General features: G+C 40.7%; 1 protein-coding gene across 20 annotated transcripts in view; it reads right to left on the bottom strand.

Moving 5' to 3' along the window:
- Positions 1-16,421, bottom strand: part of MYO3A (myosin IIIA) — a 351,398-nt gene that overhangs the window by 96,158 nt on the left and 238,819 nt on the right. For all 20 annotated transcript variants that reach the window (XM_054020735.1, XM_054020736.1, XM_054020737.1 and 17 more), the window contains 3 exons: positions 13,649-13,794; positions 11,915-11,980; positions 9,287-9,442 (listed from right to left, as the gene is read on the bottom strand). In XM_054020735.1, coding sequence (XP_053876710.1) covers positions 9,287-9,442; positions 11,915-11,980; positions 13,649-13,794 — 368 coding nt within the window. The remainder of the gene's footprint in view (positions 1-9,286; positions 9,443-11,914; positions 11,981-13,648; positions 13,795-16,421) is intronic.

Genomic DNA, 16,421 nt, shown 5'->3' with positions numbered 1-16,421 from the left:
TGTACAAAGGACAGAATATTTCAAAACTTCCCTTTCTTATGAGCATGACTAAACTGTTAATTTAGTAATCCTAAGAGGTTATTTTTTATTTTTAAATTGAACAAACAAATGGAAATCTACACACCACTGCAGAAATAATGAAGAAAAGCCACAAATGAATGGATCTCATACATGGAAGAAATGGCACATTGAGGAAACTGGAATGGGACCCATCAACACATTAATGAGGGAGTCAACAGAGGATGCAAGGATCAGGATTCAGATTGGGTATACGTGCCAAAAGAGAGCAGGGAAGATCAATGAATGCGAATTCAGGAGCGTAACAGCAGAGGATTACGGATGGAATGGAGTTTAAATGACTAAGAGGGCAGCAGCAGCAAAAGTCCATGAACTGGATCAGATCTCATCTCACTTTTTCATATACCTTGGAGAAAGGTAGAACAAAAATTGATTCTGGGGTGCGTCAGCTACGAAGCAGAGATAAAATGGAGACTGTCCTCTGTGAGCTTGCATCGGTAATCATCTCCATTCCAGAGAAGCGAGAGGAGGCCCTTTCATTCACTCTGATGCTGAGGTGCACACCAGGAGACAGGAACCTACTGGGCAGCTCACCCAAAGATGGAAGAGTGGGGCATGGCCAGCCAGTGCAGTGAAGTATAGGGGGTTGCCTGGCCCCATGACAGAGGTGTGGGAAGTCAGGCACCCACTTAGCAATGATAATGTTAAAGGGGAGTCCCAATACCTGGGGGAAGCTTGGAGGAGATCCTGGGATGGAGGTAAGCAAATTGTACTATGCTGGGTCTGTGCAACTTCATAGATCTGGGCTCAGGTTCTGACAAATCTTTTCACACAGCTTAGTTAGAAGCATTTGGGCAACCTGAACTCCTAACATGCACAGGCTTCAACCCAAACTCTTAACATGCCTAAGGCAGAAGGAACTGTTATATCCAGGAACCGGTCTAGTGTAGTGTCTAGCAGAGTGCATTGGTGCTTGTACACAGCTGCTTGTAAATCCCTGGAGATGGCACTTTATACAGTCTCTCCAGGCTATTCAGCATTCAAGTCACAAACTCACTCTGCATGCGTGTGTACATTTCATTTAGCATTACACTGAAGTTCAATTGAGCATAATGACTATTTTCTGAGGGCGAGCGCGCGAGCAGCCCTGGTGCTGGCACAAGGGCTAGTGGAGAGGCAAGCAGCTTTTCCACCTTGTGCAGGAGCCAGCCACAACTACAGCATTTGCACGCTCTCCAGCACAAGGGCGGGAGGTGAATGCCCTCCACAGCTGAGAAATTCTGCCTGTTTCTTCACCAGCTAGTTTAGTGACTTGTGAAATTAAGTCTATTAATTCTGAGATAATGGACACAAACTGAGCCATCAGTGAAAATCACCATATACTTAACTGGAACATACAGAGTACTCCATGCTTCGAGCCAGACTGCACCAGTAAAAGCACAGCCCTGCGTTGAAGTCAGTGCTCTAGGGGGTAACTCCAGGAAACACGAGCATCCTGGGGAGCCCAAGATTTATGCCACTCCTTTGGAGGCTGGGGTATAATAAAAGTCCAATCTGTTTTTCCTACTGATATTCAGAACCCTGTAGGCTATCATCAAACTGTCAATCAGCCGCATGGGAAAGCCATGAGTTTCCTGAGTCCTTTGTAACTGTCCTGAAGGTTTCACCACATCACGATACAAAATGGCCCATGATTTTTTAGCTGCATTTAAAACACTCTGAAGCTGAAAACATGTAAGAATAACGGCATGCAGCACCCAGATGATCGATCTGAAGATGTAACTACACTTCTCATAGAACGGATATTTTCTGCACTACATTCCCCTTCTGCTTGGAGACTCTTGTGTAGTAATAATTGCCCTAGTAATACATGCCCTGCTATTATAATATTGTGAAGACAGTTTTGGTTTTGTGTGTCATGTTATATTGAATATGATGTGAAAATATTAAAACTTAATTATAATGCTCATCATTCCAATGTCTGCTGATGCTTGACTTTGTTTTCTTGACTATCTACACGATGTTATTGCATCCAGGGGCAAAATCTGTAATTAATAATAGTAATAACCACAATAATAATAATAAAATAAAAAAGGTTTCATGTAAATACCCTGTAATATACTACACTTGTGTTTATATACCTCCAACATTCTTTACAGATTCAAATACAGAAAGTGCTTTATTTTCAGCAAAACATAATTTGCCCTATTAAATCGGTATATTTGAAGCCGCATACTTTGTGCAACTACATGAAGGTCATTTTGTTCTTTAGAATACATATCTGACATCACTGTGGTTTTGATGAAGACTGCAAATGCACACATGAAGAAAATATGGAGCAACTGACAGTATTTTATTAAACTACATAAAGTTCTATTTTTTTCCATTGCCCAAGGATCACCCAAAGCAAAACCTTATGTCAATTCATGTTTTCCATTTCTGGTGTAACTATTACTCACTGCACGTTGCTGGGGTTTTAAAAAAAATCTTACTGAATACTGGAAAGCGTGATGTGCCCCTGGATTTGTTTCCAGCACCGTATTTCATTCACCCTAGGAGGTTAGCAGATGAATGGCTGTAGGAGAGAGAAAAATCCCCCCCACTCACAGAGAATTTTATGTCCCTCCCCCTCAAGTCATTTTTATCTGACTTTCCTTTTGGAAAATTGGTCTTTATCCTTGCCACTGTAATGGTGGTTAATTTATATAAAAAAGGAAGAGGGAAATCCAGAGATTTCCATGTGATCCTGTTTGGCTGACATCCTGAGAATTGTATAGCTTGTTAAGCCACATTATACTATTCCTTTCCGATGTATACCAGATAGACAGATTTGCAGAACACAAAATATTTTCCTGCTTTGCTGCCAAAGGGCACAGACATCCCTCAAGGGCAGTTATACAGTTTCACTTCCTCAAATTCCAACCGCCTCCCAGCCACATCAGCACTGAATTTTTGTTATCATCATGCACATGGACACAGGAACCTAGTTATTTTGGTTCACAATGTTCAGTTCTGAATTCTTTGTTGTAGGCATTAAATCCCATAGCCATGTTCAACAAGCAACTGAAGAAACTAAAGGCCAGAAACATCAACCGGGTATGGAGAAGAAAAGGAGTCAAGGCAGCATTGTTGCTCTTCATTCCCCCACCCTGTCTACAAGATTGACTGAAAATAAAATGAGGCCACTGGAGGCTTTTTTTTTTAAAAAAAACCTGTCTGAATGTATTTAAGTGATAAAATAGTGTAAAAATAGGGCTATTCTTTATGCCCTATTGAACTTCTCCACCATTTGTGAGGTAGTGAAACATAAACAAAATAAAATACCTTAGTTAGTGTGGAAAACTCAAACTCAAGCAAAGAATTTTAAAAGACTAAAAAAAGCCTGGCATTAACATAAGGTATGAAGAAGACATTAAAATAGTAAAAATACATTTTTCCAAAGGTATTAACACTTGTAGGCCTCTGAGCAACTAACAAATTATAACTAAAAGCAAAATGTACTAACAGGCAGCATAAACATTGAAACCACTGGGGCTTCTATTTTTCTGACTTAACACAGCGGGCCACATAATGCAAATGGAAAAAGACAACCATATATGCAATATTAATGCACATTCCTCTTAATTTCCAGTCCTGCTCTGCAACACAGCACTACAAATGGCACAGTGGGTTCTTCTCTTTATTGTTCTCAGGACTTGGTCATGCTTTGTATGCACAGCCCCACATTAGGAGTGGTGGTGGAAAGCTCCAGGAGCTTGTGGTGCAAGGAGTGAGGTGAACCCAAGTGGAAGGAGTGGTGGGTATACTGGTGATGCTACTGGTGAGGAGTGGTTGGAGTAGATTCCTCCCAGAGCTCCTTGACATGCAGGAGAAACATCTTTGTACTTTAATAAACATCCTGCTTCTACTTGTCTTCCAGGCATGCACTATTCTCTCTCGCAGTGCCCTGGGTCTGTTCCACAGGCAGGGGTGCAAGGAGGCAGGGACCACAGTCCTGCCTCCTATGGAGAAATGTGTGTCCTAGGAGTGCATGGAGGGAACCTAATGAAGGCCATGCAGCGGGGGTGGGGAGGTTGAGAGACTCTTTGAGCTGTCCTGAAATCCACACAAAGGTCAGTCACAACCTGCAAGAACCCTGAAGTAACCAGTTTGGTAGCACAGTGAAACTGTAAAGCCATCCTGAGTAGCACAAAGGGTTGAGAATCTGGCCATGTGTGGTTTGGACATACAGATTCCTACAACAGCAGCATGACTGTCTTCATATTGAAGGCCAATATTATACAGGAAGAGAGTGCTGAAAACCCACCTATCCATTACAAAACTCCATACCCACTATCCAAGTGACCTGTAATAAACTTTGGTATTTTCCTATACTTCAAAGAGGACAGAGGAGATACCATATTGCTGCAGTTGCTAGGAGCCATAATACTGTGTTGTTAATAACGCTTACCAGAGCAGTTCCTTTTATTTATTTCATAAAACACGCCCAGCAGAAAGTTTCTTGGGACATGAACAAATATAGAGCAAGGAAATAAATGCGCTATCCAATGTCAACTAAATCCAACCTCTTCAGCACCTGTTCACTCCACCTTTGGGAAAGGATTGAGTATACAGGTATACTTTCTATCAAAGGCTCCCATTACCACATTATCTCAGTGCAATCTTTAGTGCAGTTATCCTGACAACACTTCAGTGAGGTAGAGACAGGACCATCCCTGGGGGGTGCAGTGTGGTGCCCAGGACATTAGAAACTCAGCGCCTATCTGCTGGGGGTGTGTGTGTGTGTGCTCCCCCTGGCTCTGCCCAGGTCCTGCCCCAACTCCACCCCTTCCACAAAGGCCCCACCCCCACCCGACTTCTTCCCACCCCGCCTCTTCCCTGCCCCAAAGCATGCTGCACCCTTGCTCCTCTCCCCTCACTGCAGGGCCCCCCCCAAAGCGCAGGGCCTGGGGTAGTCTCCCCAATTTGCTGTACCCTAGGGATGGTCCTGGGTAGAGAAGTACCATTTTCCCCATAGGGAACTGAGGCTCAGAGAGGCTAAGTGACTTCCGAAGGAAACACAGATAGTCTGTAGCATAGCAAGGAATTGAGCCTGGATCTCTCAAATGCCAGGCTAGTTCCTGACCTGCTTGGTCATCCTCCCTCCCATACCCAGAAGCTCAACAAACATGGGATTTGTTCAGCCAACAAGGGAAGTGAATGCCAGAGTTGAGGACCCTCCACACTCTAGGTTGCCAAAGGTCAAATCTAGGGGTTGTTAGCAGTTGTACCACAGCTGATCCCAACTGCCATGACAGCTATAATGTACTCTCTGTAGCTGCCATTGCTGAATAAATGGGCAGCCACATTCTGTACTAGCTGAAGCTTCTAAATGGTATGAAGGGCAGCCCTTTAACAGCTTATCGTTAGATTTCAGTGCAATCCTTTTGTATTCAGTGTGAATTTTGATTTTGACAGAAAAAATATGAGCAACAATGATGGGCCCAAGCCTGCTTTCCTTGCACATCCAAAATGCTCAGGGAAGTCATTGTGAAAGATCAAGAAAGGATCTAGTCAAAGAATAAATGATGACATTAGCTTCACTGCAAGTTCTGGGTGTGAAGGGAACCACTCATTGGACACTATGTATATAACTAACTCTGAAGTGAGTCACGATTTCCAAGAATTGCTTGGGGTACTAATTGTTGCACATTTCTGCAGATATTACAACAGTAAATGTGAAAGCAGTCAAGATTAAGACAGCTGAACAACCAAAGATAAAAGCATTACAAGGATGACAGTCAGACATAAGAGCTGCAGTTAGAAGGCCATTTCAAAGGCAGCACCTTCTGCTTCACAGTATAGCTACAAGCCCTTAAAACACACATTTTCTGTGAAAAACATATCTTTCTCATTTAGCCTTTCAGAACTATTCTTTCAGAATAGCCATTGTGTACACCTTACAGTGTTTCATTTTTTACTCCTATAATGTGACTGCAGGAATGTAGCTATACAATTTAAAATGTGAGCTTATTCATTAAAATCATTGTAAAATTCCTTATGATTATATCTCGATCTGTTGCAGCAAATCAAAATAATCCACATCACAACACACTGTCTTGCTTCCTGGTATTGTATTGGAGCATGCAGCACCAGCAAAGAATTTTAATAATGTTTACTGTATCTCACAGGTCATGCTCAGGACAAAGAAAATGCCTTTGAACCTGCTGAAGACCAAGGCCTTGATCCTCCAAGCTAGTCCACCCATATGGAACCCCAGTGACTTTTGACTGGACTCTGTGTGGGTGCAGGGTGCACCTGCATGGAGCTCCTTTGCAGGACTGGGGCCCAAATGTGTATTATTGTCCATTTAAAATAAGGGAAAAAAGTCTAAAATAAGAAAACCTCTCTTTGCTTTTAGTACTATAGCTTACATAGTTCATTTACTAATTTGACATTTTTCACCTCTTTTGAGATTTAGATGGGCTGCAAGTGAAAAGGATGGCATTGTACTAAAGGGGTGACTGACAAACATCAAAAGCCTTCTTTAAGATGTTCCCATTTTTGTGACTGCAATGAGGAAATTTACATGAAAATGTGTGTATGTGTATGCAGGTATTCGTGTGCACCCCCTTGATAAATTCATAAATTGTAGAGCCAAATGATAAATAACAGTCATGTGATGAAGACTGTTAGCATGCAACTTTGACTGCCTAAGCTGCCCTCTGCCTTCTAATCAGTCTCCCTATAATTCACACTAACACTTCAAACCCTTGACTGTCAAGCAGCTTCAAACAAGCTGCCATTTTAAAATATCAATCTGCTAGAGAAATGTTTCCTCATTCACTCACCAAACGTAGAATTTTACATTCAAATGGCCCCAGCCTGAAATCCAAGATGGGCCAAATTCAGTCATAGATCAGTGACAGATTTTCTAAATATAAAAATGTCATGGCTTTAACACAAGGTATCTTGCAGCATCAAAGGGCTAGAAACTTGAGCTTTCCATGATGGGGAGGTGTGATATAAAGGTGTAATTGGCACTTCATTGGGATAATCTGAAAAACATACTCATGGCTTCACAACTTGCAAGTAATGGGGACAACCCAATTTTATCCTGATAAAACCTGTATACCGCAATATGCTACAGATCCGATCCATAGCTTAACAAAATCAATGGAAAGACTCCTAGAGACTGCAGTGGGCTTTGAACTGAGCCCTCTAACTCTAATATATCCTATGATGCTTGCACCCATCAAAATACATATATTAGATGCTACACAATATAGTTAATATTGCTAAAAATAGAAGTGTGCCAAGTCTGCATTCAGAATACACCTATATAAGCCCAACACAATACAATCAAACAGATTAGTCGTTCCAATTTCAGCTAACTAAATACTCTCCTGCTCCATTAACACAATTGCACTGGTGCAAGTACAGTGCATGAACAAGACGTATGTCTACAAGCATGAGTCTAATTCAGCACTTACTGTATTTATTATTACTTCAGCTCTGGTTTACCATTTTGTCCTTTCATATTTAACATTTGCTGGAGGATTGCCTTCCTGTAGGAGTACACATATCATAAGATTTGCCTTCTATTAAATTTATTGAAAATCCCTTGTTTTAACATCTGCTATTATCGCTGTACAAGCAATAAAAGTAGTGATTACTTTCCAATAATTGGAACTGTAACAAAAGATACTCATAAATTCAAGTATGTCACTAGAAGAAATTAGAATTCCAAAACTGTAAATAAAGTTAATGTAGGTCAGCGTTTATTATCACATCTACTGACTTTTGACCTGAGGATCCTAAATGGTATCAATGGAATTCCACATGAGTGCGAGGTCCACCACATGGATCAGATTGCAAGATCAAGGTAATAGATTTTCATTCAATGAACAGTGTGTGTGTGTCTGTGCCATCATTACTTATTTTACACTGGATTTTGTAAATGAATACATTCTTTAAAATTAGCTCTCTCAGTTGGGCCATTTTCCTTCAATTTTAACGGTAAGTACTGACACAAGTTAATTTATTTCAATTCCAAATCTTTCCTGGTTATCAGAATAGATGGCAGATCTGTGGCATTCAGATTGTATCAATCCGGCATATAATTGAAATGTGGACCAACTGCAATTTTTTTTGTTTTTGTTTTTTTACTGAAAAGCCAGAAGAGAGAAACAACTAATCATCCACACACATTTCCGGATCGTTTTTAGATAGCATTAGTCTAAGAACACTTAAAAGATTGCAAATGCTTTAGAAATATATTTATCATCATCATCTTCGAAAGGTAAATGGCAAAGCAAAAAATTTCCCAAGATCTGAACTGAAGACTGCAATCTGTATTAAGTTTGTGTAAATATAAATAGGAAGAAACGTGGCAGATTTGAATAAGATTTCTCTGTGCAGCTCATATGGGGAAAATGTGACACTGTGAATTGATAATGTCAAAAAAGTCTTTTAGATTTCATGTTCCATTAAAAAAAAAATCTATTATCCCTTACCTTGAAGCACAGGAGAAAAGCAAGAAAAATACATCAATACGAATCACATAGTGCATTTCACATCCAGTACATTACTTTGGTGAAGTTGTTGTTTAAAAAAATTGCAACACTAAGCCAAACCATCTTCAGAATTTTATATAAAAGCAGTAAGATCTTGGTGTTCGATGGTGCAGAATTTATATTACTAAATGCCATTAGAAGAAAGAAAATACCCTCCCTGCTCAGTAAGACAGAAAAAAGTCTTTTTAGCAATAACATATTTTCTTTATTTGCAAGTTAAAGGCCTGATTCTGCCATCCTTACTCATGTTGAGTAGAACCTGACTCCACAAGTAACCGTATTAATTACAGTGTAAGTGCCAGTGTGAAAGAGGGTATGTCTACATTGCAATAGGGGAGAGGGTGTTGCAGCACATGTAGACATACCCAAGCTAGCTTTACTCTAACTAGCTTGGGTGCCAATAGCAGAGAAACTACGGCAGCATGGGCTTTAGTGCAGACTGCACAAGCCTGCCTGGGACCCTGCATAATTACTCAGGCAGATAGCCCACGCTAAAGCTTCACTGCTATCAGTACACAAGCTAGCTAGATTAAAGCTACCTCAAATATGACTATCTGTGCTGTAACTGACCCCCTCTCCCCAACTGCAGTGCAGACATTCCCTGAATGTTGCAGAATTGAACCTTCAGTGTTAACTGATTTTAAATGGTAAAAGTTTCAACGGCCTCCAAATTATTCTTTTATTCCATGAAGAAAAGGAAATAATTCAGGTACCTTGCCTTTTCAATGACTCCCATTTGTTGATGAACATCAATAAATTCCATAAGCTGCTTCTGTAATGCTTTCTCCTTGCCCTCAATTTGCTTAATGAAGTTATGCTGCAAAAGATCGAATATTGTCGGGCGCTTCTCGTAATCTTTAGTCAAGCACCTGCATTGGCAGAAAAAGCAGGTGATCGTACACAGAGCTGTACGTTGTTAAGCAGTAAAGTGTAATTTTGAATTCATTCATGCCTAAGTCACATACCTACAGGACTGTCTCATTAAAGTATGCACATCTTAATCACACCAGCCATAAACAAACATACAGAAGTTATGATAGAATTTGGGATCAAAAGATGTTAAATCGCTGTATTTTAAATCAGAAATATCAGGCAGCTTAAAGAAACTGCTGGAAAAACAGAAAGCCGTTAGTTCTAATTTCATTGAGGCTTCTCAATAGGACACTCAACTTGACACTAGGTATGTAAACTGAGAATGTATATGTTGGTTACCTCTGGGTTAAAAAAAAAAAAAAAAGCATGTGATTTTGAGGAACGTTTAGATCTCAACTGTGAGCTTGGGCCCATCGCTAGTGCTGACTTAAATGCCCAAATACAGGTTAAAGATGTAATTTTTAGGTGCCTATTCTTGAAAATTGGATTCCCTATACATTATAAATAGAATTTATGTTCTAAATAGCAGATTCTAAGGGAAAGAATATACTGTACTGTTCACCACTCTCTTTACAAAGCTTTCAAAAGTGACTTCAGATGCAACAGAACCAGTGTGGTTCCCCTAGGGAGAGGTGGGAACCATTTGTGAAGCTTCACAGTCCCATTCTAGATATGCTCCCTGCACATCCTTATGTAGCAAGGCTAGGAGTTAGGGCCAGCTGGAAGAGAAATGGGAATGGCGTCAATGGGTCTGCTGCTATGCAGAGCCACCAGCTACTGTCCCTGCAAAGAAGGGCCACAGAGCGGGAGGGGCTACTCCCAGCTCAACAGAGCCACACGGCCACGCCCCAGTGGGAGACTGTCATAGGTCAAAGGGTTTAGCCCTTAATGGATTCCTTTTCAGGGTCACTAGAACTTTGAGAAATATTTTACTTTAAAATTGTAGGCAACTGTCCATTTATGGGACAAACCCTGAAATCTTGAAACCGTATTTAAAACAATTATTATAGATAAGGGTCACAGGACCTTTCACACCTAAATCACTGGTTCAAAATCCTGACCCTATTGCCTTCAAGTCTCCCATTGATTTCTGTGGGGCCAGGATTTCACCCCAGGCCTTTTGTAGATGATAATTTATTACTGCATCACTCTCTGGTGGCCTATGTGAAATAAGTTAGTGGTCTGAGTCCAGTTACTTCAGGATATACCCCAAACCAGCATGTCAATTTGCACCTGTATTGGAGAGAGGGTGGGAGGAGAGGAAGCTTAAAAGAAATTTACAAATCATTAGTTCGTACACATCAACTACAAAGTCATAAGAAAGGTTTACATTTATGGGGTAGATCCTCAGCTGGTGAAAACTGGTGAAGCTCTGTTGACATCATCTGAACTGTGCCAATATGCTCTTCATAATACTTTTATTTTTTAATTATTTGTTGTTGTTTTTTTTTACAGAAATTTGCTTAATAAAAAGTGTGTTAATATGGCATAGTGATCTGGCTAATTAAGAAGCGATATAAGCCCAGGATAGGCATTCCTTGCTAGATAGTTACATAAGTTCGGATCCTGCTCCATCAGAGCTGGTCAGGAAATGGTTTTCATCCTGTGAAAATTTTTGAGATTTAAAAATTCTCCTACAGGTTTTTGTATATTGCCATTCCTAATATCTGACTTTAATATACAAAAACCTGTAGAAGAACACTTCAACCTCCCTGGACACACAATAGCAGATTTAAAGATAGCCATCCTGCAGCAAAAAAACTTCAGGACCAGACTCTGAAGAGAAACTGCTGAACTTCAGTTCATTTGCAAATTTGACACCATCAGCTCAGGATTAAACAAAAACTGTGAATGGCTAGCCAACTACAAAAGCAGTTTCTCCTCCCTTGGTGTTCACACCTCAACTGCTAGAAGAGGGCCTCATCCTCTTGAACTGACCTCGTTATCTCCAGACTGAATCTTGCCTTCATATTTATACCTGCCTCTGGAAATTTCCACCATATGCGTCTGACAAAGTGGGTATTCACCCACGAAAGCTTATGCTCCAATACGTCTCTTAGTCTATAAGGTGCCACAGGACTCTTTGTTGGTTTTTACAGATCCAGACTAACACGGTTACCCCTCTGATACTTGACATTGATACCAAATTCACCCTGATTCGTGCTAATAACGTATTTTAGAAACAGTAGTCAGACTGATATTGGAATTGTCACCTGAAGCCTGAGTTTGCAGGAAGCTTAATATAAAACCATATTGCTTAAATATTTACAAATAAAAAGAGGAATTTATACAAAGCAAGTTTACTATAATAAATAATGCAGGGGAACAAGGGAGAAATATATTTGTAGTGACAGATTTCCACACAGAATACAAAGATGTAATATTTCAACTACATTTATGCAAACATCTTATGTACACATCTTATTTGGTTGAAAGGGTCTCAATTAATGGTCTCAATTCTTACTCACTTGTTAATAAAGTCATTGAACTGCGATGACCACAGCTCCGGTTGGCGTAATGTTGGAGGTGGATTTCTGTGAAGGTCAGTATTACGATAAGTTAATATGTACACACTTGACAAAAACAACAGAAGAAGGCAGGCTGAGTAATGAGTTTTAGGAGGGCTATTGAAAAAAATATTGATTTCCACTGGTTAAAGGAGCATTGTGTAGACAATATAATACTTCATTAACCTCCTATTTTACATAACTAACAAAGCATCAAGAAAATCTACCAAATATAACCAAGAATTGCTGTAATTTTTCAAGCATATCGATAAAAGCAAATGAACCTAATGACCTATTATTCACTATTTGTATATCATGAAAGGACCTTTCTTTCTTTCAAAGCATGAGGCAATTGATTTTTTCTTTTAAAATCAGGAGTTCTTTAAGGAATTCTATCTTAAATTTCACAAAAAGGGTCACAACCTCATTGCATTAACCAGCCCATTAACAAAGTATCAAAATTAATGAACACTCTTATTATCTATTTGTGATTCACTAAGGCACCAAATGACAGCAAAAGGATTACATTCAGACCTGGTATAAATGGGTACCAATGCTTTGCCTTCCATGGAATTACATCTGCTTACTGTAGGTTTGAATTTGGCTCAAAATATTTTGAATTTGTCTTTTTCCTTTGAAATAAAGTGGACATTTTCCACTTGACATACCCAGTAATGCAAAAAGAAATCACTTAAAAATGAGGCTGTTTTTCAAAACAGTGCTACATCCACTAGGCAATGCTGCCTGTCTTTTGGTAGGAGGAACTTGTAGGCTTCACAAATCAAAGGGTAAATCTGATAAACTTTGCTAACCCTAACAATGGCTCTCTTCTCTCAGCCGCGAAATTCTAAATCTGTGCATCTTTAATGGCGATGTCAAAGAAACAAGTGCCAGCTAGCACGAAACTAGGAGGATGTACCACCCTCTTTTCCTTAGGCTCCCATCTCAATGTGTTGCTCCATGTCAATATAACAAAAATAGAATTTGAAATGGGCTTGGATTTTACAGTCCCTCAAGAGGAGGAGGAGGGAGGTTGCCCAGTATCTTTGGTTCTTTGAGATGGAAGTTCCTCAGAATACAGTGTGAGGACAAAGCATTGTGGGTTCTTCAGTCTTAAAGCTCAAAGAAAGCCCTTTCAGAAGGAGCGCTGGCTGCATACAGCATGTGTGGACAGCAGAGTTGAAACAGGCAGTAGGTGCCCTTGGGGGAGGGTGGGAAAATGTACGTTTGTGACCAGGGGAACATTATTCCACTGCAGGGGGTATGATGGAACCTCGCAAGACATTTGATTAGAGAAGTTAACTACATGTTGTCCTGACCTGTTTGTAGGAATCAGACTGGACATTCCAAGCTCAGATCACTGTTTGTAGCAGCACACACAGGACTTGACTGAATTCTGCACCCCTTCAGCATAGGGCAGCAGAACTATCCCTGCAGATGAAATGCATGCTGAATTCTGTCCAAGGTGGATGCAGTGCCCAGAATCAGCCCTGCACTTCTGGAGACTTGTATATGCTCGAGTCAGAGTGCAGGGCTGATTGTGGGACTGCGTGCTTCTGCACTGCTCCCTGGGCAGAATTAGTTCTTAATATTCAGTTGTTAGATATAAAGGTGCCCAAGTTTGGTAGGAGGGAGTACGAGAAAGTGGTGGGGATTAGACTAACACTGTGAGAAATAAGGGTATGAAGACATTACCTTGGTATTTTGAAAAGTGCTCTCATAGGATGCAAGTCAGCAAGAGGTGGATCTCCATCTCCTAGCTCTATGGCAGTGATACCCAGTGACCATGCATCGCATCTGGCATCATAGGAGCTGTCCAGCTGCTGCTCACATGCAATGACCTGTGAGAGGAATACAGTTTTTAGGTTCATATTGTTCATTTATGAAAATGTTCATAAGTATCTACACTGAAAAGCACAGCAATTTGAACAGCCATATGGTGAGAAACTCACTGCGATAAACTAGAAATCTATCGAAAAGTAAGCATTTAAATTACATTTAGCATATTCAAGTCTCCTGCTGGTGCCTATCATATTGCAGAAAAGCAGTGCTGAAATCAGAGAGAGCAAACTGGTGATTACATCCTACCACTGCTTCTCAATTCTGCTATAGGAGTGTTGGGGAGGGGGGAGCTCCTACCTACCTACGTATACACCACACCACATTGTTGCCTGAGTACTAAAGGAGTGTACTAGCACATAACATGTAGTCCAATGTGGCTCTGCCTTCTGGCCCCACCATCCCCATGTGGAACGGCAGTGACAGGGACCTCCTCCCCACTAGAGACATAGGTGCAGTAGTATGTGGCCCTTTCTGCTACCCTCTTTGCAGGATTCCCCTCTGGAGCAGCAGAGAGGACAGCCAGGGTCCCCTCTTCCCCTCACAGAGCCAAGGGCAGCAAGATTCCCTCAGAACCTATACTTTGGTTGCTGGGATACCTGCTTGGGTGGGTTGGTGGGTGAACTGGGTCCACTGTACTATTCTCTCTCTGTTGTGCACAGAGTCCTCTGCTCAGGTGATGTTGGCAGAGCTGCCCAAAGCAATGGATCTTGGAGTTAACATCCCACTGAGAAGACAGTGGCAAGTCAGACCTCTCAGAACTCTTGTTTCAAACAGTCTGCAGACTCAGGCAGATAGTGCATTGGTTTTCTTCATAACTGTGAGGGCCAGAAATTTCCTTTTTTTTTTTTAAAAAAAGGAAAAAGATAGCTGAAGTGACACCTGGAGCTGAGCTTCTAAGAATGGGCTTATCTCATCTATGTCTTAGTCCAGGCTTTCCTTCCTCCAATTTCAGTACTGCAGAAAAAAGACATACTTTCAGTCTCTGGTGAGATGGCAGTCTAGTGAGAGAGGGTCTAAAGCAGCTTCCCTCTTTCTTGCATTTATTTATTGGATTTTTTTTAAAAAGTGATTTTCGTAACACCTATGGATGCATATACAATACATTTGACAAAAGAATATAAAATAAGTTGCCCACATTCAATAGAACTTAAAGACTACCCCAGAATTTTGTAACAATACAGCCCCCACTACTCCTGTCTTGGGCATATTGGTTTATCAACAGAAGAACTTCACTGCATAAACACTATAACATCTTGTTTAATATTAATAAACTCGTAGTGCCCCGTGCTTCCCTCTGCATCTGCACACAGAGCCTGAACCTGCAGAAGAGCAGAATTCTGCCCTTTGCAGCATTCATCTCCTTCACCCGACCCCATGGAAGCCTCTCCACAGAATCCTGCTCTGTAGAGTTGGAGGAAACAGAGCAGAAGCCAATTGGGCTCCTTCAGATTCTCCTGCCTGAAGCTCATGAGGGAAAGCGGTGGAAGCCAAAGGTTTATTAAAGTACACTGTTTTCCCTCTGCACTCTGGAACCTCTTTTTAAGGAGGGTCTTACGCAGCTGCAATAAGGAGAATCCCTGGAAGCCATATTTGCTGCAGGAAGCATGCTTAAAATGGCAGAGCTGTGGCAAGGGGTGTCTGTATGGATGACTCTTGCCTCCTGAAAATGCCAAAATCCATGCAGATGTCAGGTGATCTGAGGGATAAGGGGGTGGAACCCCAGTCTTCTTCTGTAGAGGGGAAGCAAACCATGTCCTACACCAGAGAGAAGAACTCGGAGGAAATTCAGTAAGGTCAAACTTGTGAAGTTTCCGCTCCCTTGTGTGAGTTATTCCTGGGGTTGGGGGGGTGGGGGGGATAATGGCACTGTACAGTTCTTCCTCTGCTATGAAACCAGCATCAAAGAAGAAATTTGGTTTGCAGTCTGTCCCACTGGGCACCCATTCTGCCAGTTTCACAGAGAGAGAATTTCTCAACAAGATGGCCGCCATTAACGGCACATTCAGAAATGCCACTTTTAATTAAAAACTCTATTTTTGAATTCATTTCAGCTAATTCACAATGACAGATGAGTCGGGAAATTTCAGCTAATTAGCTACTGGGCTGAACAAAGTACAGTTTTTTCCCCTATAAACAGTACAATTGCATATATTATAAAACATTTTTATTTTCTTGCAAACAATATATTGCTGCATATGCTTATTTAACAAACTTAATTTGTCCTATTGGAGTTTATAATATCTATTTGTATACTTACTCTAGATATAAAAAGCAATCAAAGTTACGACTAAGCTTCAAATATATATAATACATTTTTACTTATTCACACAAATCTTTTGTTGTTGTTGTCTACTCATGAAGAACATGCTGTATTAAAAGCCTCCTGAGCAGTGAGATACACAAATAAAATACATAAAATCAAGAAAGTAACCTCCTGTTTAGTTCCATTCTGCTGTGAAATCTACAATACTCAAACAGGATCACACTGTTCTCAGTCGCTGACTTTAAAAATAGTCTTGCTGGACTGTCATTTAAAATGAGAGGATTGAAGTCACAATATAACGGTGGGCTCTTTCTACCCCTAGAAAGAAACTGATTTCAAAACATTCTTTCTCCTCCAAAGAAT

This window comes from Malaclemys terrapin, chromosome 2 (genome assembly GCF_027887155.1).
Source record: "Malaclemys terrapin pileata isolate rMalTer1 chromosome 2, rMalTer1.hap1, whole genome shotgun sequence".
NCBI lineage: Eukaryota > Metazoa > Chordata > Testudines > Emydidae > Malaclemys > Malaclemys terrapin.
The sequence above is the reverse complement of the archived record's forward strand: the minus strand, read 5'-3'. Positions and strand labels throughout refer to the sequence as shown.